Source organism: Nematostella vectensis, chromosome 1, assembly GCF_932526225.1.
Source record: "Nematostella vectensis chromosome 1, jaNemVect1.1, whole genome shotgun sequence".
Classification (NCBI taxonomy): domain Eukaryota; kingdom Metazoa; phylum Cnidaria; class Anthozoa; order Actiniaria; family Edwardsiidae; genus Nematostella; species Nematostella vectensis.
Window position 1 is genome coordinate 15,317,214 of NC_064034.1, and position 25,291 is coordinate 15,342,504.

At 38.1% G+C, this 25,291-nt stretch overlaps 3 protein-coding genes across 5 annotated transcripts in view; 2 read left to right on the plus strand and 1 right to left on the minus strand.

Annotated features, from left to right (window-relative positions):
• LOC5506309 (nipped-B-like protein) overlaps positions 1–11,533 on the plus strand; it is a 28,508-nt gene extending 16,975 nt beyond the window's left edge. For 2 of the 3 annotated variants that reach the window (XM_032374707.2, XM_032374709.2), the window contains exons 17-44: positions 26–169; positions 311–358; positions 494–583; positions 1,414–1,616; positions 1,800–1,902; positions 1,974–2,072; positions 2,261–2,407; positions 2,806–2,940; positions 3,095–3,190; positions 3,284–3,334; positions 3,411–3,519; positions 3,945–4,084; positions 4,404–4,638; positions 4,752–4,906; positions 5,152–5,245; positions 5,581–5,754; positions 5,844–5,898; positions 6,089–6,224; positions 6,522–6,629; positions 6,915–6,971; positions 7,082–7,222; positions 7,482–7,631; positions 8,181–8,274; positions 8,399–8,513; positions 8,715–8,874; positions 9,657–9,758; positions 10,141–10,257; positions 10,829–11,533. In XM_032374707.2, coding sequence (XP_032230598.2) covers positions 26–169; positions 311–358; positions 494–583; positions 1,414–1,616; positions 1,800–1,902; positions 1,974–2,072; positions 2,261–2,407; positions 2,806–2,940; positions 3,095–3,190; positions 3,284–3,334; positions 3,411–3,519; positions 3,945–4,084; positions 4,404–4,638; positions 4,752–4,906; positions 5,152–5,245; positions 5,581–5,754; positions 5,844–5,898; positions 6,089–6,224; positions 6,522–6,629; positions 6,915–6,971; positions 7,082–7,222; positions 7,482–7,631; positions 8,181–8,274; positions 8,399–8,513; positions 8,715–8,874; positions 9,657–9,758; positions 10,141–10,257; positions 10,829–10,891 — 3,321 coding nt within the window. In that variant the 3' untranslated portion in view covers positions 10,892–11,533. The remainder of the gene's footprint in view (positions 1–25; positions 170–310; positions 359–493; positions 584–1,413; positions 1,617–1,799; positions 1,903–1,973; positions 2,073–2,260; positions 2,408–2,805; positions 2,941–3,094; positions 3,191–3,283; positions 3,335–3,410; positions 3,520–3,944; positions 4,085–4,403; positions 4,639–4,751; positions 4,907–5,151; positions 5,246–5,580; positions 5,755–5,843; positions 5,899–6,088; positions 6,225–6,521; positions 6,630–6,914; positions 6,972–7,081; positions 7,223–7,481; positions 7,632–8,180; positions 8,275–8,398; positions 8,514–8,714; positions 8,875–9,656; positions 9,759–10,140; positions 10,258–10,828) is intronic. The other variant, XM_032374708.2, reaches the window with a different exon arrangement.
• Positions 11,534–13,925: 2,392 nt separating this feature from the next.
• Positions 13,926–16,734, minus strand: LOC5506319. The gene has a single exon (XM_001626997.3). The coding sequence runs from the start codon at positions 16,659–16,661 to the stop codon at positions 15,342–15,344; it is 1,320 nt and encodes a 439-aa protein (XP_001627047.3). The 5' UTR covers positions 16,662–16,734; the 3' UTR covers positions 13,926–15,341.
• Positions 16,735–17,565: 831 nt separating this feature from the next.
• Positions 17,566–25,223, plus strand: LOC116614107 (protein kinase C delta type). The gene is made up of 16 exons (XM_032374710.2): positions 17,566–18,026; positions 19,056–19,116; positions 19,330–19,492; positions 19,882–19,913; positions 19,983–20,065; positions 20,166–20,295; positions 20,712–20,809; positions 20,960–21,220; positions 21,337–21,510; positions 22,005–22,096; positions 22,160–22,222; positions 22,334–22,472; positions 22,779–22,859; positions 23,016–23,123; positions 23,562–23,702; positions 24,121–25,223. Exons 1-16 carry the CDS (start codon positions 17,715–17,717, stop codon positions 24,271–24,273), a joined length of 2,091 nt encoding a protein of 696 aa, XP_032230601.1. The 5' UTR covers positions 17,566–17,714; the 3' UTR covers positions 24,274–25,223.
• The last annotated feature ends 68 nt before the right edge of the window (positions 25,224–25,291 follow it).

Consider the following 25,291-nt stretch of genomic DNA (forward strand, 5'->3'; position numbering starts at 1 on the left):
AATATTTCTATGCATCTGTCCACAGATTGTGACATTCAACAATAAGTCAGTGGATGTTAGCTTACGAGTCTCTGCCATTGACTACCTTGGTGTGGTTGCTGCACACTTGAGGAAGGATGCTGTTGTCAGCCAGAAAGAATCAGAGAATATCACAGATTTGATGATTGATGTGAGTAGAGCTTTTAGGATGTAATTCTTAGCCTCTCATATCCTTTTAGGTAGCAGCTACTACAGCCCTGATTTACTGTAGAAGAGTGATTTTAATTGAGCAAAAGCTTGGAAGAAGTTTAACCGTTCTTCTTAATTGTAGTTGCTTGGTGATACATCAGATGAATCTGAAGAAGAATACACTAAATGGGTAAGAGCCATGTAATTTGACTTGGGATGACATAAGGAACTCTTATACAAATATTACCTGCTCCACTTAATGAAGGAAAAAATGTAAATGTTTGTAAATACTCTTTTAGTGATTACTATTGTATTAATATTGCAGGATGAGCGATCAGCCAAGAGAATGCAAGTGTTCCAGAAGGGTCTTGCCAACTACCTGACAGTGGAAGGCCAGAATGACCCTGCTCTATTGGTATGGTTTCATGACGAGACGTTTTAAATCTCATTATATACATACCAAGATTTACACGCCAAAAACCATTGTGATAAAACTAGTCTCTTCGCGCTAGAGAAGCCAGCTGATTGGTCGTAAAAAAAATTTCCACTAGCGAAGAATGCTGTATCAGCGTTCTGATTGGCTATATCATTATTTTCACTTGTGAGCAAAATTTTTTCGTTTGCTCAACACTCGCTTGAAACTCCTTTGATGTGTCTTAGTTCGCTGATTGAGAGTAGCAAATCTATTGTCTTCCATTTTGAATGCTTTGTATTCAAACTGAGAAATATATAATTTATAATAAGCTTACATAACATTTTATTAGACTTGGCTGTTCGACCGACGGTTCAGTTGAAGACAGACATAAACTAACATTGAAATAAATCTGTCTTGCTAATAACACGCACGAGACTGTGATGTTAGATAGCATTTTACAGCCTTACATCTCGCTCGTTTTTTTCCTTTGTATTCTTGCTTGTTTTTAAGACTTTCTACATAATCCTCTACAGTGTCAGTGTATATTTATAGGTTATTTCACGGTTAGTTTGCTTTTACGATTTTTATTTACTCGTTGTGTAAAACAAACTCACTCGCTGGGCTCATTCTTTTGTTTTACACAACTCGTGAATAAAAATCGTATGCGCTCACCAACCTTGAAATAACCTATAAATATATTGTAGCTACTATTCATCAAATGAATATATAGTAAAACATACAGATAAAGTGAGGTCTAGATAATTGAGGTTCAACTGTAGCACAAATAGGAAAGAGTCATAAGACTAAAGTACAGCTCTTTGCCGTTTCAGTTTGCCAAAAAGTTCTACATAGCACAATGGGTTCGAGACACCCAAGTTGACATAGAGAGACTAATGAGAGCACCCACAGACCTGCCATCAGATGGCCCTGATCTGAACAGCAGCTTCATGACTGGCATTGAAAGCTTGCAGAAACTTGAAGAAGAGAAGAAACTCCTGCATGATCTCTTGGATGACAGGCTTACGGATATAAGGTAAATACGTTATAAATAAATCACTGTTTACTGTACATCAATGACAATTTACAGATAACATCTTTTGAAATATCTCAAGGATTTTTTTGTCTTGCAGTATTTGATTAGAGATGATGGCAATGCTTAGTCTTCTCCAGTTCAAAAACATTTCTTCTAGTTTGATAACAGATTGCCCTTTTTTAGGTCTTCCCATAACCAAATCAGTCTTGAGAAAGCTCTGCTGATGTCACGGTACCTTGGTTCATCTAGATCATTTTCTAGAAGCTTCGACAACTACCTTGGACAGGTATGAAACACCTATAATGCTAACACATACTGTGTAGGTTAATTGATTATGGTTGCATTTGTGATTTTCAGATCCTGAGAATTTTGAATGAGAATGTTGTTGCTATTCGGACAAAGGCAATGAAAGCTCTGTCAGCAGTAGTATGTGCTGATCCCTCAATTCTCTCTAGGGTATGTTTCACTTTCATGAGTTGTGAATGAATGTTGACATGAATATCTGTTTTTTAGCTACCTTTTATAAGTAGTTTATGCAAGCAAAATTATTTAAAAGCAAGAAAATAATGTAATTTTTGCTTTACTCGTGATGGACTACTAAAATATTTGCACCTCATCAGAAATAGTTTATGTTTTTATTTTAGGAGGATATGCAGAATGGTGTGCACAACAGACTTGTGGACATGTCTACTAGTGTACGAGAGGCAGCGGTGGAGCTCATTGGGAGGTTTGTGCTCAACAAGCCAGAGCTGATTCATCAGTACTACGATATGATAATCGAGAGGATTCTGGTAAATAAAAGGTTATACTTTTGATATGGTAATAGTAATTAGAGAGAGAGAGAGAAAGAGAGAGAAAATTACCCCCCAAAAATGGACAGTGCTGGGGTCGGCTACAGGGTTCTGGAACCACCTTTTTATTAGTGATATGTTTGAGTAAATAAAATTTTGAGTAAAATTACACCCCAAAAGTAGATAGTGCTGGTTTCTGGAAGCACCCTATTTTGATTGAAATGTACAATAAGACAGGTAAATACCTCACTTGAACCCATCTACATTTAGTTTGTATGACAAGTGGGGCAGGAAACAAAAAGTAACTTCAAGAATAATCTTCAAGGATAATTCTTGGTCTGCCCAATTCCCTCACAACATACTTTCTCGGCTGTATCATCTCTGCTTTCTTTTGACAGGACACAGGAATCAGTGTACGCAAGAGAGTGATCAAAATCTTGAGAGACATTTGCATCAATCAACCTGACTTTCCCAAAGTCACAGAGATATGTGTAAAAATCATCAGGAGGATCAGTGATGAAGAGGGGATCAAGGCAAGTGGACATATTTCCCCTCTTTTTAATTGTGGGCCTTACAGTATTTATTTTCCTTCTCTGTTGTGTGTTGTTGTACAATGTAAGGTGAGAAAAGTTATGGGGTATACTGTATGCACATATCTAGGCTCTGATACAATGCTTTTTCAAACAGGAACTGGTAACCAAGGTGTTCCACCAGATGTGGTTCACCCCAGAAAAGACGGCAGATGAAGCTTATTTGAAGCGTGTTGTACAAATGACAGAAGTAGTGAGTGCTGTTATATAAGAAATTAAAGCTGTATTTTATGTGTGATTGTTGCTGTCGATAAATGTATTCTAATATATTTTTTTATGAATTAAGGTGTCTGCTTGCGGTGAAAATACTGACTGGTTTGAGCAGCTTCTGGAAAATGTAAGTCTGGATTCTTTTCTATGGTGTTCTGTGTTTTTTATTTAGTAAAAATCCACTGATCCCATTTCCACTACAGTTGCTCAAGAGTGATGAAGATGCAATTGTTAAGTCGTCAGAGAAGGCCTGTCAACAGATCGTGAGCTGCTTGGTAGAAAATGTACTGAGACAAGAGGAAAAGCTTGCTGGTGAGTGTTGTTTTTCTGTTTATAATTTACATGGTAATTTTTTTTATTCTGATTGGCGGAGAGTGACGTTTTCAGGTGATTCAGTGCAAAAAAAATATGGTGCAGTATTACTGGACGCTGATTGGCTTACAAACAATTGAAAAAATATGAACCAATCAAATCTCAGGAAAGCAAATACATATATGGTGATCATACTATTTCTTTTTTAATAAAATAAAAATAATTTCCACTCGAGTTTTTTCAAAAGCTTTTTGTCTACAAATGTGTTAATAATCTGTTTCTATAAAATTTTGCCATGTATATCATAAAAAGGTAAATACAGTTCCAAGTTCAATTTGGAAACAATTTCCATGAATGAGTTTTTTAAAGTCTCATTGCACGAGCCTTCTTGGTCAGTTGACACTTAGTCCTTGTATTTTATCTAGCCACACCTGAAGGTAGAGGGTCTAGCAGTCAAAAGCTGATAGCAAGTTTGAGTGCATTGTATCTTATTGCCAAAATCAAGCCACAGCTATTGGTTAACCATGGAACAATTCTCCAACCCTACCTCAGCACAAAGTGTAATGTAAGTATTAGTATGGATTTGCTAGCTTTTGATATACCTCTTTTAGTAACCGTGTTAAAAGAAAATTAAAGTAGTCATTTGTTTTTGGAATTATTGCAGTCTTGCTGAGAAAAGTATGGTATTTAAGGTACCATAATTTGTTTCACAAAACTACAGATCCGGTTAAAATAGTTTTTCAGTTAAACACTTGTTAAACATAATATCTTTTCCAGTCATCACTAATTGGAATTCCTTCAGTAGCTTTTTTGTTTTCTCAAATCTCATTGTATTGACAATCAATAACTTGGTTGATAACACGTCTTCTATTCTTGTTTTCAAGACCCAAGGGGACTTTCTGGTTATCCACAATGTTGCACGCATTCTAGAACTTGTAGTCCCCCTCATGGACCACCCAAGTGAGTCATTCCTTGCCAGCCTAGAAGAAGATCTGATGAGGCTCACAGTAAAACATGGTCAGACAGTGGTTCAAAGCTGTGTCAGCTGCTTAGGAGCTGTTGTTAACCGAGTCACCCATAACTATAAACTCGTCAAAGACTATTTCCAGAAATATTATGGTAATGACTATTTCATTGCTTTTTCTCTTGTTGTTCACTCTAGAAAAACATTTTCATTATTGCACACTTGTGGTTCACAAAACAAATTTAGAAGAGCCTTTTGTTAATCTCAGGATTTCTTGTCAAGACTAAATTGGAGCATTCCAAGAATGGAGCCTCAAATGGACAGCTTCAAACTCAGAAACCCACGCTTCTTAGATCCTTGTTCACACTTGGCCTGTTGTGCAAACACTTTGATTTTGAGACCAGTATGGAGCCAAAGAATCAGGTAGGTCATGAGTAGTATAGTATGTTCCAAATCAACCCAATTTTACTTAAAACCCTTCCGACATTGTGTGCAAAGTACACTACTTTCCTGACCCCTGTTGTGTCCTTACAACTGCCTGCCTCCCAATGAAGAGGTAAAGGTTTTATGACCCATGCTATCTCCTTTGTTGCTTGCACTGTGTAAAGTGAAAAACCATGCTTCACTCCAATCTTGAGTATGTGTACCCTCCTATGATTCTCTACCAGCAGATGACCACCAGGAACAAGGTATTTGCAGTGTACATCTACTTCAGTAAGCACAATGATGAGGAGGTGTGCCAAAAAGCCATCAGCGGACTTGGTAAATCAGAAACTTATTGTTTTTCTTATTTTATATTGACCCAAGAGGTCTAAACAAACATTGTTGATGTGCTATTGTTGTATCATTCAGCTACAGTTCTGTGCGCACTTTTTGTTTGTTGATTAGTGTACATCCCTGTACAACCCACTTGAAAGCAACGCAACACTTTGCTATGAAACATTTTTTCACATTGCTGTATAATAAATATCGCATTTTCATTGTCCTCTTTTACATACGGCCAATGCATGCTGTCAATGAAAGCTATTTATTATTTCACAAAATAAAAGCAAGAACAAAAAAAATGTTCATCCATCTTTTTTATTCGAATATCTCAGGGTTTTTCTGCATGCGCTATGCTGAGTTGCTTTTAAAAGACGATGCAAAGCACTTGTACCAAGAGATCCTCTCCTCATCCAACACGTCAGTAAAGCTAAAGTGGCAGGTGCTAAAGAACTTCCAGACACATCTTCTGGAGGAGGAACGCAGACTAAGAATCCTAGACCACGAATGTAAGCCTGCCTACCTTCTTCAACCAAATGTTGCTTTCCTTTTGTACGTTTAATAGGTGTTTGTAGTTCTCATTGGTATTGTATTATAGGGAAGAAACAGTCAGACAAGGAGAATCTCAAGGAACTTGGAGACTCACAGTCAGGGTACGATACTATCGTTTTATGTTGGGACAGATCGAGAAAGTGAATATACCTGAGAAGAATCGTACAAGCAAACCTTGTCTCTAGAAATACAGCCAAGTGACATGGCCAACATAAAAGCTACCTCTGAATTCTGTCACTCAACAAATAGGATATGTATCCATAGCACTAATGTGTGTGTGTGTTTTCATAGGCAAACTAGTGCAGTGATGCAGGTGTACCTGAAGAACATCCTGGACATGTTTTTTCACAAGCAGGGGCAGCTACGGACAGCAGCACTTACTGTCATTAATCTGATTCTCAGGCAAGGGCTGGTGCATCCAGTTCAGGTAAGATGTAAAGCATTTTTCAGGATCCACAAACAAAATGAGGAGTTTATTCTAAATTACCACATATTTCATATTCCTACACCAGTGTTTTGATGGAGCAAACTGATACATTATCAAGGTTTTAAAGTGTTTAGAAAATGTGAGTCTATAAAAGACGACAATACACAGACTTGTATTACTTGTATTTAGATATTCCCTAAACGTTATCTTTATTTTGTTTATTTATGTTTATTTCGTTTATTATATCTGCTATTGTGCCTTTAGAAATGAGGCTAATATTATTTTGTTATCATTCAGTGTGTCCCCTACCTGATAGCTGCTGGTACTGACACAGAGCCTCAGACATGTTTAAAGGCAGACCAGCAGATCACGGACATCAACAACAAGTATAGTGGCTTTGTGCAGGTAAGACACACTACGTATTTACCAAATGTCCCAGTAGTCTAAATTTGATGATTGAAACAAGCTTTTGGCTTTTTTTGTGAGTGTTAGCCCTAGTGTGAACGGAGTAAGACAAAGGTTTGTTCTCACTAGAACGTAAGCGCAAGCACAAGCACAAGATAACGCAACTGCTTCATTTTCTTGTGCTTGCGCTTAAAGCCCCAATAGGTTAAACATTGTTTTATGTAGCGTACTAAGTGGAACGCAGTCAAAGGTCGCCTAAACACATACCTTTTGTGTGTGTTTTAGATGAAGGCACTTGCTGGAACAAAGATGTCTTTTGATTTGCAACAACTAATTCATCAGGTATTGAATTTTGTGGAAATTATTTATTTATCCTTTCTTTCCTTCATTATATTATGTGTTTTATCACGTGTTTTACCCGATAATGCAACTAAAGATATTCATTCTTTTAGTCTTTAGGTGAGCCTATCAGGGGCTTCAGGCAAGGGACCACCACTAGTCTGCTATCACATATGTACTCTGTTGTACGCACCAGCAGGCAGCCCAGGAGGTCACTCTTGCAGGCATTACTCAGGATGTTCGATGATCCCAAGGTATACAACACATTTTACACTGTCATTGTCTTTACACGATTGATTGTATTTTTATATGAAGTCTTGCTTACAATTAACGGTGTATATTTGCCGAATCAAAGAATAAAAACTTGCACCAAACACTACCAACGTAACTTGCACCAAACACTACCAATGTACTGTAACTTGCACCAAACACTACCAATGTAACTTCAGAAGCTTTAAGCAAATCTTGTCTGTACATTAGGCTCTAATTGTCGGTTATCCTGCATTCTTGCAGCAAAAATCCAAGCTCGACCTTCTCCTGTATGTCGCTGATAACCTTGCCTATTTCCCCTACGCTATACAAGAGGAACCTTTGTTTCTCATGCACAAGATAGACACCATGCTCTCAGTGGCAGGAGCGAACGTGCTGCAGTCATTCAAAGAGGTACTTCTATATCTACCTACTGTTAATTTCATGAAGCATCTCAGTAGAATTAAAATGTTGGTTGGATTGAATTTAGAATTAAAAGGGGCACCCGCGTGGATGTACTAAGAAAATGTATTTAAGATAAAAAAAGAGTCTGAAAAACAGCATCTTCCTGTTTACTTTTTCCAAATGGATGATATGCAGGTGATCTATGGTTTTCTCGGTGCAATTTCAGGATTGGAGTAAATGTACAGCCTGAACTAGCCTCCCTCGCAGGCGAGAGAGCGACCTGCCTAAAAACGCCTGCGAGGGAGGCTAAGCCTGTACCGATTCTTGGAATTTCTTCTATAAATCCATTTCAGTCCTTTCAATGTAACACGATATTGTATTCATTTTAAAAATAACAGTTTATTTGATAAGCCTGGACAAGCATTTTAGTTATGCCGCATGATTTACCTGCCCTCGAGCTTTCCGAAATTAAAAATTACTATTCAACTTTAAAGTGCCTCTAACTTTTATACAGGAAATCTGGGGAAACGACACTTACCTTTTCTGTTTTCGCTTTAGGTGATGTTACCACTACAACGCAAAGAGGACGATGCTGAACCTTCAAATAGTGTCTTGGAAGAGGAAGAGGACGAGACTGTACAATCAGTGTCAGGTATAAATGTGATCTGAGTTTGTTTGTTTGTTTTTCGGAGCTGCTTTTGTGGTTTTCCGGTGCTGTGACTGTAGACAAAACAAATTAATGTTTTCTATATTAATTGATATTATTTTTTGTGCAGCTCGTATTCCACCAGATACTACAGCATTCCAAGACCACTGCGTGGCACTCCAAAGCTGTCTCTTACTCCTTTTGCTCAAAGAACATCTCAAGGAGCTTTTTGGCCTCTCTGACAGGTTGGTGAAACTGGCTAATAACTAGCTTTTGGATCTAGCTTTTTGTCAGGGGAGGATGGTGACCCAAAAATGTTCGTCATCATTTTAACTTCGTAACGATTTTGAAATGAACAGACACAATGGGAGTTAAGGATCCGCTACTGCTCAGTAAACCTCTCCCTATTCAGCTGATTTAATTTAATTTATGGTTTTCATCTTTAGCAAATGTCACAAGTACTCGCCAAGTGCACCTTCTAAAGCTTATGACAAGACGGTCACCAGAAAACCTGGGATTGTTTTCAACCCAGAACAGGTTGTGGAGTACGTGACAAATCCGAAGCGTGAGCGCACAAATGACGAGCTCGCCCACCAGTACTGTGAGGTAGGTATTTGGTATCTTGATTGAACAGATTGCAGGGTAATCAATTCTTTCCCTATCCTTATGCATGGGTGGGTTTTAAGTTACACAGATTATGCTTCTGGCAATCTTTAAAGGTGATGTTGAACATACTTCTGGTTATCATTCCAAGTGACTGTCTGTATGCATAGATCTTCATTCAGTAGCGTATCTACGGGTTTTCCTCCCTTTGCGCTGCAAAAGGAAATCGATATGTGAAAAAGATGCTGTGTTTTATTTTTAACAGTGGCCAGCAAATAGAGAAGTTAGAAGATCAGCCATATCACGAAAATTTAGCCAAAAATTGTTGTTTTTCACAAACGCCGTCACTTCCATATAAGGAAACTAATATATTCCTTATTTAGAAAAAACTGCACGATTTTGACATTTTTAAGGGTTGCCGTACCGCAGGTGCTTCGTAAACTTTATAACTTGTAAACAGAAGAGAAAAACAGTTACTGTGACCATCTTTAGTCATCGGAGATAGTATTTGAAAAGAAACTTGAATTCCTCGGTACCAGACCCCCAAAACGACAACGTTTTCTTCATATGATAAAGTGAAAAAGTGTTTTTTCTCGGAAAACCCCCTGATTGGTGCACATTTTATCAATAAAACTGGTATATTAGGTGTCTGTGTGAGTCGGAAAGCCAAATGCAACAAAAATAATCCCACCCAATTTTGTTACTGAGCCGACCCTGTCAGTCACTTTGATCTTCCATCGGTGACTACCTTGTGTTGTAAGTAATTATGTTGTATTATTCATCAGTTCAAGAACATGATGATGCAGCTGGACCCACCAGATGATGATAGCGAGGACAGTGGCAGAGACAGTCCTGCCGTAGATGCCCAACCGATAACAGATGCTGAGGTATCGCAATGTCTGTTGGTTCTTTTACCATTTCACTTTTCCTACTACTTCCCGTAACTCTTTGCGATGCGCGCGTGAAACCGAGGATAAAAACAAACTTTGTTATCTTGTTTGCAATTTTGACGCCTAACCTCTGTTTCACGCGCTCGTCGCAAAGAGTTCTGGGAAGAGGTGGGGAAGTTGAAATGGTTTAGAGTTGGGTTCCTGAAAGCTTTCTAGTAACCTGACCCAGAATAGTGATTTGCCTTTATAAAAACCCGGTACAGACAACTAATTTTCGCGTTAGTGTGGTAGAACTGCCAATATCCGCGTTTTTAAAGATTAAAATCTCGATATATTGTTAAATGTGATAGCTGTGTTGGGCTAATAATTTATCTTGTAGGGGAATCCTATCGCCAAGGCTCCCATCCCTGTGAAGCCAAAGAAAAAACCTACAAAGGGAAGGAAAACGCCTCCTGTCGCAAAGGCCAAACCAAAGCCACGTAAAAAGAGACGGAAAATATCCTTTTGTACTCCTGTATTTTTCGTTAAGTGTTTTTGAGTCTCCTACAGTGGAACCTCTATATAACAATTTGGTAAGGAACAGAAAATATAAACCGTTAAAACGCCAAAGCATGCATCAGGTTTCTTAGCTCAGAGTGCATCAATGTTAACTGATACCTGTGATTATTTTGGCATTAAATAATACTTAGTGATAAACTTTTGTATGTTAATGAAAAACTGGCTCCTAAACATTGGCATAATACATCATACAACATGATGGATGGTGCACGGTCTATTTTACTGTCAGTGCAAATGGCAAATGGCAAATAGTAAATGGCAGTTCTAAGCCCGAACGGTGCTTCTGGGTACTAATCATTAGTAAAATTAAAGGTGTTAAATAAAGTCTAGCAATATCAGAGATATACATTGATGATCTTTAATGGATAATTGTTTGATTTATCAATACTCTTCAGCATGGTTCCTTTCGGTCCTAGAACTGCCATTTGCCGTTTCGCACTGACAACGTTTTTTGAAATAGGTATATATCACAATTCTTGATTGCCTTGTCCCTCCTTAACGTAATTCACATAACGATGGAAGATGCGGATAGTGACGATGAAGTGGTGGCAGACCCAAGCTTTAAATGTTGACACTCGCCATAACTTATATAGACTTCAATCATTTCGATCTCATTGATTTCATGAAATTTTATTGTACATTTGACCAGAGAGAATTAATTTTCCTACTTCATCAATTTTCTTTGATATGTTTTTATCTTTGCGCAAACTCAAACAGGCGTGAAAATACGTCCATTCCTTCGGTTGATTGTCAATTTACAAGTCTAGTTTTTCATTCACGACAACAGTGATTTTATCCTTGTTACCAGAGGAAATCTCCAATTTCTGGTACCCAGTGTAAATGTAATATTCGTTGAATTACCATTATCTATTTATTTTAGTTGTAGTTTACGGATTTTGAGTAAACCCAAGTAACATGGTATCTCTCATTGAAATATTAATACAAAAGGCTTAAATAGTCGTTACCGTAAACCAGAAGAATAAATACAATGCACCAAAATCTGGTATTCAACTCTGAAGAAGTCTTATTAAAGACGAAAATTTGACAGAGTCGGAAAACAGTTTTTGGTGCATTGTCATTGAAATATTAAATATTGTTGCTTGACAATTAAGCGTCTGTCGTTTAACATTTATCAGAAGGCTTGGTTAAGAAAGTCCATTTTATGAGGTTACAATTTTATATGAGAAATGTAAATAAATAAATTATAATATGAAGATTTTGTGTTATTTTGTTAAATTGACCGACAGCCTATACTTTTATTGCTTATTCCTTTTGGAAAGTCTCAAGTCTCGAGGATACGCCAGAATGGAAAATAGGATGATGAATAGTTTTCTTGAAGATATGTGTGACCGACTCAGAAATTTAGAGGATGACAAAAGGTTTGCTGCTTCAATTTCCAGAAGACCAGTGCCAGTGCTTGCTACGAGGATAAACACTGCATCACTCGTTGAAATATAGCGGGCGCGTTCTGAGGCCCAAATGGCATTCGGTTTCGGCTGTCTGGTGACGAGCTGGTGGGGTCTGCCACCAATTGATGTTGGTGAAGTGTCTTCCCTTTTTGTGTACCTCCAGGACTCCTTATTCTTTGAGTTGAGATTCCTGTAGTCAACACATCTCTGGATACCTGATAGAATGACGGGATGCGTTAGTGCTCCTGCTTGGGCTGATAACACTGGTGTTGCTCAATCTCTTTTGTGGTAACCTCTGATGACATCTCTGAAGTTCGGTGCCAAGAAAGTTGCTGAGTGTGATCCTGTCTAGGAACTATTGCTGTTTTGCCTCTGCACTGTGTCCCGAGCGTGCCTTTTGGTTGGCTGCTTGGTGTCAGCACTGAGACAACAAGAGACTGTCAATTCATTTCCCTCATAGCGAAACAGTTCCTCTGCCATGATCGCTTTGCCTTCTCTTGCCACCGATCTTGATATGCAGATTCAAGTAGATCCTATGGTTTATCACCTGGATGACGTAGTAGGACCGTGATTTATCTTCAAGAGTGTTTATCACTGTGAGGTTACCTCAACAGGCTCTACTACTGCACTCGTGTTCCCTGTTGACACCCAGGTATTGTGGTTACCACCCCAGTTCTTTGCTGATCCTTTGTAGGATCTTGGGAAATTAGGGTAGCTCACCAACTGATGGTGCCGATGACCCCTGGTTGCCAGACGCTCAGAACGGCACAGTCCTTCACCACCACTTCATCAACCTCCACTGGCAACCCAGCGAAACCAATTTAGGGGGTTCTCCAGCAAGTTTGCTCCTCAAAGCTCCACCATGAAGCCAGTGTCTGAGAGACTGTTGACTGGGATACTACTGTTGTGGGCTTTTCTCAACTACTTCACCATTTTGAATTACAAGGTCATAGCCGTTACTGTTATCGTTTATGGTCTGGCTGACGACCATGAGGTGGAGAATTTTTAAGCTGGCTTTTGCCTGCCGATGTACAGGCCTGACCTTGGGTGGCTCAGAACATTCCTTGATCAGGTGCCCTTGGTTGGTTGCAGTCCCTGGGAATCTCTTCGCTGGTCCTGTACCGTTTTGCGTAGTTGGGGCAGTGTTACCACATCCAATCCTCATCAGAAAAGGAAACTAGGCATCAGATTCTCACTGATTCATCCAAGACATAGATAACCTTCAGAAGGGCATCAAGAAATGTAATAGAATCGACTCTGTTGTCAAAATATCAACCTTGATTTTTGACCAATTTGTAAACAAATGAATGAACACAGAAAAAGTTCTCAAGTCTTTTTGCCCCAAAGCCAAGCAATACATCTTCAGATACAAGAACCCAGAATAAGCCTGAAAACAATATTTGAATAAGCTTGGGTGGTAAAAATGTTCTCCATTGGAGAGTATGAGGCCATTTACTAGAAAATTTATTTCTCACTCGGTGATGCCTGAACAAGGAATTGGCCTATTGAGTCAACCTCAGCATGCAAACGTCCATAAGCACAGCATTAATTATTCCCCATTAGACTTAGCCTCGTCCCAAGGCTTTCCCTTTGTCAGTTCTTTTTCATAGCCCCATGATGCAACGCGGTAAATTTTATTTTCAATGTGGCGGATTGTTGTAGCGCTGACATTCAATGGGCAAACTGGAATTCAAATGTGATGTCACTAGGAGCCGTGGAGCGAATAGGAGCCTGGGGACGAGGCTACAATAGACTTTGTCCTAGCAGGGCACTCGAAAGAGGGAAAAAATGGCGGGAATTTTCCAATTCTTAATATATAAGCTCAAGATTCCGCATACAAGGAATTCCTTTTTACAGAAATGTAGAAGATAAGGAAATTAGGTATTAGCGAGCAAAGTTGGCTTAATTTATTATTATTTTATTTTAATAATAATAAAATTTATTCAAAATTCTGAAAAATATATGTACAATTAATATTAGAAAAACTATTTACAAATGTGGCTTAAGAAAAGTATTAAAAAAAAAGAGGAAAAAAAAGATACAAAATATTTAAAAGTATTGTCCGGGGAGAAACAATTCAAAATAGTCCAGCTACCGCTAGAGCGAAATCTTCCGGTACCTCACGTGACCTAAATTATTATTATTATTATTGAAATTACCTACCCATGTTGCTTTGCTACATACAACATAGCAATTCTGAAGCTAGTGTATTTAATAAATCAACATATTTGTGGTGTCTTAAATGTTTAGCAGTCAAATTGACATCTGCTAAAATTATTTGGTAAGTGGAATAAACATTTTGTACTCGAAAAGTTCACTATTGTTTCGTCCTCTCCATAATTTGCAAGCTATAGCAAATTAATTGCTTTAAGGAGTGTTCCCCTATAGCTCCTATAAAGAGCATACTGTCCCCTTTTGTTAAAATGCACACCATCCTTTAGCAAAACTGATTGGCTCGCATTGTATAAGCCCTTGTGTTTAATACAGAAACCACTCTTATATAATTATTAACCGTGTCCATTTTGTATCTGAATTGGATGTTCTCAGACCTGGGAATCACAAGGCAAACATCGATAACTTTCCCGTTAAATTTCATGTGCATTTACTACTTCCTTTTCCGGCACTTAGTTGAAACATGTCCTCTCTTAGCAAGAGACAAACAAGAGTGCAACCAGTACATCTGATGACAGCAAAAAATGCCATTTATACGCCATCTTTGTTTTGATTCAAGACAGTTCAACGACTCCCACAGAGGGACGGTTTGAGTCAATTGTCCTTGGATGTACATTCCAAATAAGGAAAAACCCTTCTCTAGCCAAAAATCGCTAACAAATTACAATCGATGATAGTAACTGTAGTCATTGAAAGCATAAAATTCCTAATTCTTTTTCCAATAATCTAATTTAAATTTGAGAAATGAAAAGATACAACCCATAAATAGGAACTGAACAGCAACGAACAAAAAAACAAGTTCCTAGACCAGTCTAATACAATCCTACCATACTAAAGCCCTGTGCAAACTGCCCAAGCACCTGCCAGAATTGCTGGCGAATTTTCGCTTGACTGACTATAGGACAAAGGAAATATCAAAATAGGAAATGGACTTTCTGACATTTTTTTGTCTTGTGGTCAGTCGAGCAAAAATTTGACTGCAATGCTGGCAGGTGCTGGCGCAGTTTGCACAGGGCTTAAGTTTGCTGTGATGTTCTACCTATGATTTACTTCCACAGGTTAGCATGCCACCTGCTCCCCTCCTACCAAAGTCTTCTAAAAAAGCGCTTACCAATTTAATTTTAATTACCTTTTTGCACTTTATTTTCATGTCACTTAAATTTCGCAAAGTGACTCAAAAATTGGGATGCAAGGAATAAAGTGAGTACACTAGTGTCATGAAATATCGCCATCTGAAAATCATGAAATTTTGATATCACGAAAATTAAGTGTTATAAGGTTTGCCCATACCATATTTTTTTTCAGATGCAATGCTACCAATGGATATATAATTGCAATAAGGATAAGATGATTAAACAATGTTGTCCCTCAGTCCTTGGCCTCAACATCCACAAGATGACTTAAAGATTAAAAATGATCTATCAACGATTCTACTACTTGGCTACTTATTGGCATTTTGGAGATAATTCTGATAATTATGTTGGCACATCTCTACTTTCTCGATGAAGTAATCCTCATCAAGCACACTCTCAAAAAGTTGTGTTCTAACAAGGCAGACATCGTCTAATTCTTTGGGATCACATTCTTGGAATTTTCCTTCTTTTCGTACCATCAAGTTGACAATGTTATCTGAAGGGTCCCATGCTCTGATGTTGTCATCAAACATAATGTGATGGATGCTTGAGTCAGTAGGGTCAACTAATAGAGGCTTGCCTGCTGAACTAACATACCCTTGTTTCTTCCACCATTCATAGTCATCCAGGAATAGATGGACTCCTGCTTTCTCACTGAACAGAACATATACCTTTTCTGGACAATTTAACTTTTTGTTGTCAGATGTTCTGACAGAGAGTCCTTCCTCACATCCAGTAATTTGGTAAGGTGTAAATGAAACATCTAGAGATTTTCCTTCTGGAAAGCCGAAGACAGGATGCAAGCCGTCAATGAACAGCTTCACTGCTTGCAATGCAGTTTCTCCATCCCCTCCGAATGTGCGGAGAATGATGCTGAACTCTTGGCCTTTCTCTATGAGATTGGTGATAAGCTTAAAAAAGGATGGTACTATGCGATAATAAATGCCATGTGGCTCTTTGAGGATTAGTGGATCAATGATTCCATCAACTACAGGCGCATCACACTCGAGTCTTTCCTTTACCTTTTCCACGTACGGTCGAAATCTCTTGCCGATTTCTTCAAATGTAAATTGCCTTGCATGTTCTTTGAATTCGGATCGCGGCTTTCCAGCGTTTTGGTATTTTTCTTCGGCGTATTTGTAATACGAGATAACATTTTCACTTGCAGGCTTGCTGGATATGGGGTTTTCCACAGGGACCCATTCATCTTCTTCGTTTTTCCTTCCCCATACGATCTCAGTCATGTATTCATTGAGAACTCCCTCTAATGCAGTTAACTTGGTTTTGGAGTCCCCAACAAACATTGTGTTGTTCACATCAATGTGAAGAACAAGCTTTCGTTGCTTGGAAGCCATCAAAAAACATTTGAAGAAAAGAGTGACGTCCGCGAAAGACTGAGACACAGGACAACACTTCAAAGAAAAGCGTCCTAACGCTTTTTGGAAGCTGTTGCTGCGGATAAAAATTTGGGCAAAAATAGTGGATTCTAACAAACTTTTGATCCTTGAAAGGTCAGTTTCGAGAAGGCGTTCCATGGGCTCCCATGGTGCAGTTCGATAAGAATGTAAACCGGCCACAGGGCTCCCGTAGCAACACTGAGTTTGATTTTGGTCTCTCGAGGTAATCATTCTACTCGGATATACGTCGTATTCGAGGCCGTATTCGAGGTCCCATTGCGCAATTATGGATAAACGCTTCCGCATTCTGTTTTCAGTCTTTGCCAATAAAAAGGGTCTTTACTAAAGACTTTTCTGTCCATACCTGTTGTTTTTTTTTTTATTTGACTTGATTCGGAGACGACATAGTCTCTTTTATTATTGACGAAGCGTGTCTATAATGCGCCTGGCGCGAAGATTAAAAATTATACTTTGCGCGCGTGAAATGACCAACAAAAAATGAAACAATGCAGGATGATATTAAAAGACAAAATAATAATTGCGTGAGCAACGTTTAAAAAAATATCGGTTTCTTTTACTGTTATGCAAGACGGTCTTTCGCTGTCCTGCAAGAGTGAAATCGGCGGTGATATCTGAATAATGTTCCCTCCATCCATGCCCCATCCTGTTGACATCAGTACACAAGGTGTTTAATCTCACAGGAAGGCGCGCCTTTCCGTTTCGGCGGAAAAATATAGAAACGGTGATTGCGCCTTGAAGTTTAGCGGAACAACAACGGAAAATGCAATAAAACTTTTTTTGTATATATATTTGTGAAAGAAGTTTCCAAAACTCAAGTAACTCACACAGCATTGTTGTGACTTTTCTCTTATCGTTTTAGGGCTTTTGGGTCTGTACTACCATGGTTTCCGGTGAGAGGCAAGTAAGACGTCATTTGTAAAATAGCAACGCCCTGTTGAACCCCAATCATGACTGTGATTTTTTGTTGTATTCTTGGATAAACCGTCATTTTTTGGTACCTTGATAGCAAATTATGACGGATAGCTGCTATTATCTTCACTTCCGCTGTTGTGTGACGTAAATGGCACCATATATGGTCTCCCTTCTTAGAAGCCCGCGGTCATGAGTAGCGGCCTCCTCAAACTAAAGTCATCACTGCTTTGGGAAACATTAGTGTATCGAGCGAGTTTAGGAAGGAATTACACCGCATATGAAAACTTCCTACCACCTAAGAGCAGAACTATAGTCTAGGCAGCTCTGGGCTGCACAACTGTTTCTCTCAAGATGGGATTTATTCGTGTAAAACTAATCGAAGTGAAACCTAGCCCAGACTGGGTGAAAGATGGGATGTTCGATCCATTTTGCGGGGTTCATATCAAAGAAGCGGTGATGACTGCAGGCCAAGGAATTACCCTTGTGCAGAAAAAGAAGACAATTTACCCCGAGTGGAATAAGTGCTTTGATACTCATAACTACGAGGGTAGAGTTATAACAATCGTGGTTAGAGAGAAACCTGACCATCTTCTAGCTGAGGTGACGATAGGAGTTCAGTTTTTGGTAGATCAATGCAGACACGATGGATTCTCCAGTGTTTGGGTAAGCACATAGGAGAATATTTTTAAGCTGATGTATATTATTTTCTGTACATTTTGAATATTTCATTTATTTTTTTTATTTTTAAACGAATAGAGGAAAAATATGTAATAGTATCTACTCAAATGCAAATTTCCTTTTAGTTTTGTGGTATTACGTTCCATTTAAAGTATTGAAATCAAACATATTTTAATTTTAGTACTCAAAGTATAAGTAAAATGGTACGTGGATATAATGCTTTCGAAAAAAGGACTTCGCACTTTACGCAATTGGCTTGCTATTTATTTTTCCGCTAGACGTGACTAGATTAACAGTGTCAAATTGTTGAAGTCAGTCACAGTACATGGGTCATTAATTCCCCGAAAAACCGGTCGATTTTGAATTGGATATGAATAGTGACTTCCCGTATTTACGGATCTAAAGGCTTATTTATTGTTGCGATTGGTTATGTTCAAGCATTACATCACAAGAGGTTGCTTGCATCAGTACTTACATGCATATGTTGATTTAATAAATTTTTAATTTCTCTATATTGGTATTTTAATATGTGCAAGTAGTTACAATAAGTAGTTATAAAGGTCAGGTTCAACCTTTCTCGTTTTTGTTTTGTTTTTGTTTCTTTTCCTATGGATAACACAAATTGAAAGCAAGTTTTTAGAAAATAAATATATAAAAAAGTATTTAAGTTACTTTAAGCAATTCCAATTTGTTTATCCCACAGACATTGTTAAGGTACAGAAAGCTAGTTGTGTAAGGTCACTTATTTCATAGCTCCTGCGTCAACCATTAAGAGGCATTTTTCATGAAGGATTAGTGTTAAATGAATTTGCATCAAGGCATGCATGAGCAATAAACCATGGCTTTACAAAGTTAATGGTTAAACAACAGCAGCAGATCTAGGGGGGGGGGTATTACCTCTGGGAAAATTTATGGCACTTCAACAACTGTATACTTTTGATAAATTGAAGAATCCGTTGGGATATGCCATAACACATCAACTTCTTATTGATTTATTGTGTGCTTTTCCCCTAGCTTGATCTTATGCCTGGTGGTAAACTCCTTGTACAAGTTCGTCATTTTGAAGAAGTTCTAGGTATTGATATTTCAACTCAGAAACATAAAGATACAACCTTAGCATACTCACACCATATTTGTTAGCTAAATTGGCGATGTATTATTTATGAACTGGAACTCTTTAGGTAATAAAATGATTAAATGAAAAAATATATATTTATGTGTTTGCAGCATTTTGATTTGTATGTTTTCACTTCTGTTTCTGTTTGACTATGATGTTTTCATTTTTCAGATGATCCAAACAAGGAAGGAAAACCTCATGAAAACCACAGTGGTCTTACTGGGAGAAGGGGTGCCATGCGTAAGCAGAAGGTGCATATCATGAGAGGACATCAGATGGTGGCCCGGTTCTTCAGACAGCCTGTTTTCTGTGCAATTTGCAGGGACTTTTTATGGTAATGTCTTGACAGTAAGAAAAAATGATTTTACAGGTTATGGTTGCCATGTCAAATCAGGGCTATAACAGGACTTATAATACTGGCAGAAGTTAGGCCCGTATTCAGAGGTCCACCCAAATGAGAAAACTAAGAGCCATAGCAAGCTAGAAATAGTAACCTCCTAAGAGGAAATTCTCGCTAAATGGGTAAAAAACAACCCACCCCCCTCATCCCACCCAAAATTCTAGCTACAGGCATAAAGGAGGGTATGATACAAAGACAATACGAAATCTGGGGTCACAGATATGCCCGTACTGGCAATTTTCTTATGATTAAAATATACTGAGAAAGGCACATTGACACACTTTCAGATTTGATACCGAGCTTTTGTTCTTTTTTTTCTCTAGGGGCTTTGGCAAGCAAGGATATCAATGCTCAAGTAAGTACTTATTTATTTTTTTCTTATTTAATGGTAAATTTGATACTGAATTAAGTTTTTCTCTTTCAGTATGTTCCCTAACATGTCATAAAAAATGTCATGATAAAATACTTAGCAAGTGTCCTGGGGCACAGGACCACGAAGAAAGCAAGGTAAACAAGCAAATTTCCAGTTAATATTTATTTTGAAATGTGGGGGTTTAAGAAAGTTATGTATTGTCTCAGTTCCTTTTTTTTTTCACTTTTTTTGCAGTTGCTCAAGGAAAGATTCAATATTAATATGCCGCACAAATTTAAAGTCAATAATTATTTAAGTCCAACCTTCTGTGACCATTGTGGGTCATTACTCTACGGCCTATTCAGGCAGGGTCTCAAATGCGAAGGTAGGATGATTCACCTAACCATAACTCAACAGTTTGAGAAGAAGAATGTACCTTTGGTACTGTTTGGATTAAAGTAATTAGTGATTGTGATTATGATGATAATCCTCATGAAAACATGCTGTTGATGATGATGATAGTGGTGATTATCATATTTAGATGGTTGTAAAAAATAAATGATGATATACATAATCAAAAGTAAACTATTTTATAAGTGTACACCTTTCGGGTCTTTATTAGTAATTTTTTATACTTGAGTGAACAAATGCAAACAGATTAGAAAGTGTCAATTAGAACATCTTTAAGACTCTCTGTTAGAGGAATGTTAAATGTGATCCCCATAAAGATATGATATAAGGAAGTAAATTTGTGTGCTGTTTTTTAAATGATGATGGTTATGATGATGATACTGCTTATAGCTTGTAACATGAACTGTCATCACAAGTGCCATAAACATGTACCAAACCTTTGTGGCATCAACCAGAAGCTGCTAGCTGAGGCTGTACAAGACGCCAAGGTGTGAAAATGTCACCCACTAAGTAACAGTGTGGGAGAACTTATATCTAATTTCCTGTTTCCTTCTTTTTAACTAAAAGTTTTCTCTTCTCCTGGGTTTGCTCCTGGTTTGTAACAATGTTATAATTATGCACTGTATATATTCATTTAGGCTGCAAAACAACAGAAAAAGATCAGCTTAACACAGCAGCAGATTGCTAATCTAGCCATGTCTGATGGGGATGCTCAAATTGAGGATGAAGATGAAGAAGACTCGGGGGGAATCTATGAAGCGTTATGGGATGCTATCTCTCCACCTGTCCCTAAGAGGACTACCAGCATGCGCAAAGAAGTGGCCAAGATTGAGCTGAAGCAGTGGCACATTGAAGATTTCTCACTTCTAAAGGTCCTGGGAAAAGGCAGCTTTGGAAAGGTTGGTACATAGTTCTAACCAAATCAGAGTGTGATACAAAGTTATTTGAGCAACCAATTTAAAAAACTGTCCAAAATAATGTCCATAAAAATATGTATGTTTTACTTCCTTAAAAGGTGCTACTCTGTGAACTCAAAGAAACAAAGGAATTCTTTGCTATTAAAGCACTGAAGAAGGATGTAGTTTTAGAAGATGATGATGTTGAATGCACTATGGTAGAAAGAAGAGTTCTTGCTCTTGCAACAAGACACCCATTTCTGACACATCTTCACTCTGCATTCCAGTCAGCCGTAAGTTTACTGTGTCTAAAGTCTTTGTTTTGTTAGTGTCATATATTCTCGTTTTGATGTCTAACATCAAATTAGCATATAAGGCTAGGTTCAAACTTTGTATTCTCCATTAGCTGTGTTTAATGCAAATGCATGCAAATGAACCAAGTCTAAATTTTTCATTTGCATTAAATATTGCTCATGGATGATATGATGTTGGAACTTAATTTAATTATCAAAACTGCTGTTTATTGTTCGACTAGTTGCTATTTCATAATATTTGTTACAAATGTTGGCACACGTATTTATACAATGCTTTGTGGTGTAAGGGGGCTTTGGAGCCAAAATAAAACATTTAAAAAATGGAGGAAAAATGTTAGAACCGTCCAGCACTTTTTGTTGGCTTTGACCACCTGTCCTGGCTTTGTCCAATCAACCCTGTGTATTTTTATTTGTTTATTTTACCCATTCTATACACACCCTGTTTAATGTAGCTGTGTTTGCACTTGTTTCAGGACCATCTGTTCTTTGTGATGGAATACCTAAATGGTGGTGACTTAATGTTCCACATTCAAAACCAAGGAAAGTTTGATGAAAAGCGGTCAAGGTCAGTCTATGCTTAGAAGTTGTTTATCATGGCAGTTTTATTAAGCTTTTTTGTATTTACTAGGTTTTATGCTGCTGAGATTGTTTGTGGATTACAATTTCTACATGAGCTTGGAATCATTTATCGGTAAGTATTGTTTGCACTTCTACAGTTGAAGTTGTGGAAAAGGTAGTCTTTGCCCATGTTTCTTTGACAACATCTACTGAAGTTGACTAATGTTTTTCGGGTTTGTTTTAGTGATCTTAAGTTGGACAATGTACTTCTTGACAAGGATGGTCACATAAAACTGGCTGACTTTGGCATGTGCAAGGAGGGGGTCAATGATTCCAAGAAAACCACTACATTCTGTGGAACCCCTGATTACATAGCACCCGAGGTACATAGTACAATATAGAAACTACAATTGAAATATAAGATGGGAGGCCCCTTTTTTCAAAGTCTGTCACTGTACTGCACTGTATAGTCATGTCCCCCTTCCCAGTGTCTAAGCGGAATTCCTGTTTGCAAAAACCACTTTTGTTATTGTATAAAACCAAATTCTGTCTCATATTTTTTGTGTGTTTGTTTATGACATGTTATGAGGTCATACATGGATTATTATTGGATTATTAGAGGGAAGACACATAAAAATGAGATATATTTGTTAAATATAAAAACAACTATACTATTTGTTTCCTATTAGATTCTTAAAGGCTGGCGATATGACTCTTCTGTTGACTGGTGGTCATTTGGAGTCTTGCTGTATGAGATGCTTATTGGCCAGGTAAGGTCATAAGAGACAATCACACTCCATAGAGAGGGAAAGCTGGTCGTTTGTATCTATCAGAACATCAAAATGGTTAATAGTTGTACTGGTAAGACATCAAATAATTGACAGCTGCTATGGTAAAGCATCAAATGATTGATGATCTCCTTGCAGTCTCCATTCGCTGGCGAGGATGAGGAGGACCTGTTTGATTCTATCTGCCGTGACAAAGTGCATTTCCCCAAGTGGGTGTCCAGTGATGCAGTTTCCTGCCTGAGAGAGGTACTTATAATCAGTTTGGCAAAAAAAAAAAATCGCTATCATTCAAGAGAGGTTGGTGCGACCGCAGTGAATTTAGGGTTGGTTACTTGTGTTAAGTGTTTTATGAAGTGTTAACGGGGTTGCAAGAGGGTTTGAATTATACGGCTATGCATATGGGCTTACAAATATCCTTATGCTAAAAAAGAAATATTTCAGACACAGACGTTTAACCGCTCACTCACAGTTTTGACTTATACGGCTTTACGTAGACTACCAAATATTTCTCAGCTGAGAGAGGCACTTTAGGGGTTCTTAACTAACACCTTACCTACAAGTAGCTAACTAACAGAATATAGTCAATTAGGCCAGGATTGGTTGTTTAGCTATGTATATATGCTGTCCCGGTCTTTCTCTTTCCTTTTTGCTAGCTTTGTGACGCCTTTTTTTCTCCCTCGCCAGTTGTTTGAGCGCACACCTGCATGTCGTCTTGGCTACAAGGACGGCTCTAAACCAGACATCCGCGGAAAGTCCTTCTTTAAGTCAATCGACTGGAACAAACTAGAAGCCAGACAGATCCCTCCTCCCTTCAAGCCCAGTATTGTAAGTCGGTTAAACCAGCTATACTACCTATATTTATAATCTGGTTAACGAACACGGCTATTTGGGTATTTTGATTGATTTTTAGTATTGGGTGGAGTTACCTGACCCACTTTAATTGAAATAAGAATTAAAATTTTTAAAAAGATGATACTATATCGAGAAATGTAAAGTACGCGTTTGAAAATGATTTTTTTCGACATTACGCCTGAACATGATTTTTAATTCAAGACAATACGAAATATAGTGGCAGCTACAGTAAATAGGTATAAGTAAAGTAAATGATAAAATTAACTTTTCCAATTATTAACATGCCTTACATTGCTGGTTGATATATATAGTTTTAGAGATCCGCCTATTTTCTTGTCGTCATCTATCTCCTGTATTTTAAAACCCATGACTATAATCTTATGATTTTTAGAAAAGCGCAAACGACACGAATAACTTTGATCCTGACTTCACGATGGAGGCCGCCAAGTTTACTCCCACCGATAAGGACCTCCTGCAGTCCATGGACCAAGGGCAGTTCCGAGGATTCTCATTCGTGAACCCGTACTTTGGCACACAGCGCTGAACTTACACTACAGCTAGGATAGTGAGTAGGCCAGTAAGATTAGCCTTGAGTCCTGTGTATAGTCAATTAGCATCTGCACGTATGTAGGCTAACGCTATACCCACGTCACGTGACTTAAGCCTCGATGAAACGGAGATGACAGTTGATGAGCGTTCTCCACTATTAATAGCTATCACAGGGTCCAAACGGTCTTTGAGAGTTGGTGACAATGGTTATACCTTTTCTAAATAGTTATTTGACTTCAGGTTTCACCACTGAACCGGAAATTTCACGTTAAATTTCAATTTTTGTGAAACCTGCTGATCGAAATACCCTCATAAACTCTCATTCACGCCATCAAACGGCGCCAACTCTCATGTCGAATTAGAACATGTTCAAAGTAAATGAGGGTTGATGAGAGTCGATGAGAGTGTGCGAGAGTGCATGGTCAAACGGACATGAGAGCTGGAACTCTCATCAACTCTCATCACCGTTTGATCGAGGCTCTACAGGTATCTGTAGTGTTCAGCCACATCTTTAGCGTTGCCGTCGTTGACCGCGTTCCTTCGGGGGAGGGGTGACAATAGTTTACCCCAAAGAAGATAGAAAATAATTTGACAGTTTTCGGAACGCTTAATTTTTTAATTGAGATTACCAAGATGTCGCACGCAAACCAATATTTTTTCCTAAACGCCTTTCCTAAATGGTGTCAGTTTTTTCTAGTTGTGTTTTCTCTGAAAGAATTCGATTATATTGACAAAAAGTTCTTGATTAGTACTTTGATCCAAGTACAGCAAGGAAGTGTGCTTCACGATCTGTTGAACATTTATTGATATATATGTTATTGTTATTATTCTGTCTGCACTAAATGTATATACCGTATTGACAGAAGGTGACTTATGTTTCTTTTATGATATTTTTCTGCTGACATTACGATAATAAAAGTGCGACAGTAGTGTCGGTACCTTCAAGGCGTGATGCCCGATGTCCGTCTCTACTAAGGAGGCAGCAGACGCTCGAAACGTCAGCGCAACTACTC